General features: G+C 44.1%; 1 protein-coding gene across 1 annotated transcript; it reads left to right on the top strand.

The window, feature by feature from the left end:
- The first annotated feature begins 401 nt into the window (after nucleotides 1–401).
- LOC108119033 (uncharacterized) lies at nucleotides 402–805 on the top strand. The gene is given in 2 exon segments (XM_017231993.2): nucleotides 402–474; nucleotides 477–805. Coding segments are annotated over 2 exon segments (402 nt in total).
- Nucleotides 806–2,701: the final 1,896 nt, after the last annotated feature.

Consider the following 2,701-nt stretch of genomic DNA (forward strand, 5'->3'; position numbering starts at 1 on the left):
ATATAATTGGTATTCCATATTCCCAAAGCTGGACCAGAAACTTTCCCATCAGAATGTATTAGCTAAGAAGCTATAATATTTCATTCGACAGCTCCCAAAGGAAACAAACTGTCAGCATATGTTTCCCAGGATTTGTAGAATGCCCCAAAGACACAAAGGCCGCAAAGCCCCAAATTCGGAACTCGGAAGAGAACTAGGCAGGGATGGCAAGGCAGAGCGAGACAAGGCATAAAAAATAAATGAATAACATAAAAATAAATCATACGCCCCATCGGCCACCCAGTAAAAAGTGAGCCAATACCGTAACCATTACCCGCGCCTGCCAAATCGCACCCTGGCACTCTCGGCCACCCACTCCTGCCACAGCTGCCTCTTTCCCCGCCTAACCCCCTGCCATTTTCATGGCGCTAATAAATGCTTATCGAAGACGCATAAAGCGAGTAAATTCGCAGCCATTAAACGAGCATAAAACTCGATGGCAGCCCGAAACGAAATTGCGGGGCCGACAAATCAAAGTACAAGCCTCAGAGCCCCGGCTGCCCAGGCAGACCACCCATAACCCCAAGGGTCCCAGCCCCTCAGGATTCTTTGGCATGAAATAAAACCGGGCAACAATGAAACCCAAAGCGGCTCCCAAGCGACTTCGATGCGGGCATTCATCGGTCGAAACGAGGAACCCAAGCCATCCCAACCCCAAACCCAAAAACCGAAACCCCAGCCGGCCCTTCCTTTGCTATCCTCGTCACCTACACCTTCATATCCTTCAGAGGCCACCCCCTTTCCCGACCAAACACTCGCTATATAACCATCTTACCCAACGTTGACAGCATACAAAGTAACTTAAATCGAAACAATAAAGCGGCAACTTTGTTCCAAAAAAAAATGCAAAGAAAGCAAAGTGAACACAAAAAAAAAATGTGGAAGAAAGCAAAGTGAGCACAGAAACAGGAAAGGAAAGCTAACTTCGGGCGGAGCAGAAGTGGTATACCCTTGCGGTTAAGATTGGATATTTATCGCAAAAATCGCATATGGTAGGCCGATCCTTACTAGAATTTTATAAAACCAATTTATTAGAACACAAAACTTTATAAAAATGTCCCTCGGTTGCATGTTCAAAAGCCCTAAAGTTGGTATTTTTACCCAATATTCTAGAAATACATCCACAGTGATGGCTATATCTTCCCCAATTCTTATCCGATTCCCAATCGGAGTACTTGAAACGATTTTTGGATCTATTCGCCACCATTCTGCATAAAAATCCTGAAACCGTATGTTTTTTCGATTTTTTGTCCATTTTTCCTGATGGGATCCCTTGAAAATGGAGTTTTCCCCTATAGGGTCCACAGTGATGGCTATATCTTCCCCAACTCACATCGGATTCCCGAGCGGAATACCTTAAACGATTTCCGTATCTATTCGCCCCCATTCTACATCAAAATCCCGAAAGAGCATATTTTTTCGATTTTTTGTCCATTTTTTTCTGATGGGATCCGTTGAAAATGGGGTTTTCCCCTATAAGGACCACAGTGATGGCTGTATCTTCCCCAATTCTTATCGGATTCCAATACGGAGTACCTTAAACGAAATCTGGGTTAATTTGCTACCACTCTGGTAGATCAAAATCCTGAAACAAAATATTTTTTTTTGAATTTTTGTCCATTTTTTGTGATGGAAAATGGGTTTTCCCAGTTCGACTAGTTCGACTGGCGGATCGGAGATGTCTTCTTTTTCTTCTGCGTTGCAGACTTTTGACCAAAATTATAATACCCTCTGCAAGGGTATAAAAAAGGAAATATAAAGAAGTCGCGAAGGAGAAAAGTGCCCGAAAGAAATTGAGAATGAAAAGAGAGAGGGTAGAGGAGGAACAGGGAAAAGTAAAAAATGGAAAAAAGGAAATGTAGAAAAGCGCAAATAAATGAATGAATAAAAGCGCCATGGAGAACGAGGATACCGTGCAGACAGGATTGCGTTGGAGGGTGGGTGGCAGCCAGTGGGTGGCCCGCGGGAGGAGAGAAACAGAACCGAGTTCCACAAAGAAATTACAAAATGTATGCAACAAACAAAAAATGAAACTGGTGGCAAACGGGAGGTGCAGCAACGTTGGAAAAATATTAATAAATCCACGCCACTGTGGGACACGGATACCTTCCACTCGCTCGGCACACAGCAAAACAAAAAAAAATAGAAACACAACAAGGCCCTCTATCTGCAGGATTTCTTTTTTCCAGAGTACTACGCGGCGTATGAGCAATATGTGCCAGCAGAGCAGAGTGCAGTCGGCAAAAAACGTGCTAAAATTCTAGGGAAGCAAAAAATTCAAGAATGGCTAAATCAGATGGCTCTAACTAACCGTGAATTTAGATGAGCTAAAGTTTAAAAAGTCCTGATTTCCGCTTCACGTTAAACTTTCTTAAAATTCCTTGTAGTTTGTAATCTATTTAGTGAGATATTTATCCCCTCAATTGCTCTAAACTAATCATTCGCTTGTTCGCACATTCGCACGCCACCCACACATACCACACCACAGCACCACGCCCCGTGGACACCACCCCCGCACAGCCCTCTGCCTTGCCCAATTAAGCCACGACGACCCTTGGGAAGCCGCAACTTCCCGGACGGAGTTGCCACTCGAGCGACCACTAATCATAACGATAACACCTAATCAACCGCAACTTGGCGGCCCATCCAGCGATTTTGGAAT

This window comes from Drosophila bipectinata, chromosome 3L, assembly GCF_030179905.1.
Source record: "Drosophila bipectinata strain 14024-0381.07 chromosome 3L, DbipHiC1v2, whole genome shotgun sequence".
Classification (NCBI taxonomy): Eukaryota; Metazoa; Arthropoda; class Insecta; order Diptera; family Drosophilidae; genus Drosophila; species Drosophila bipectinata.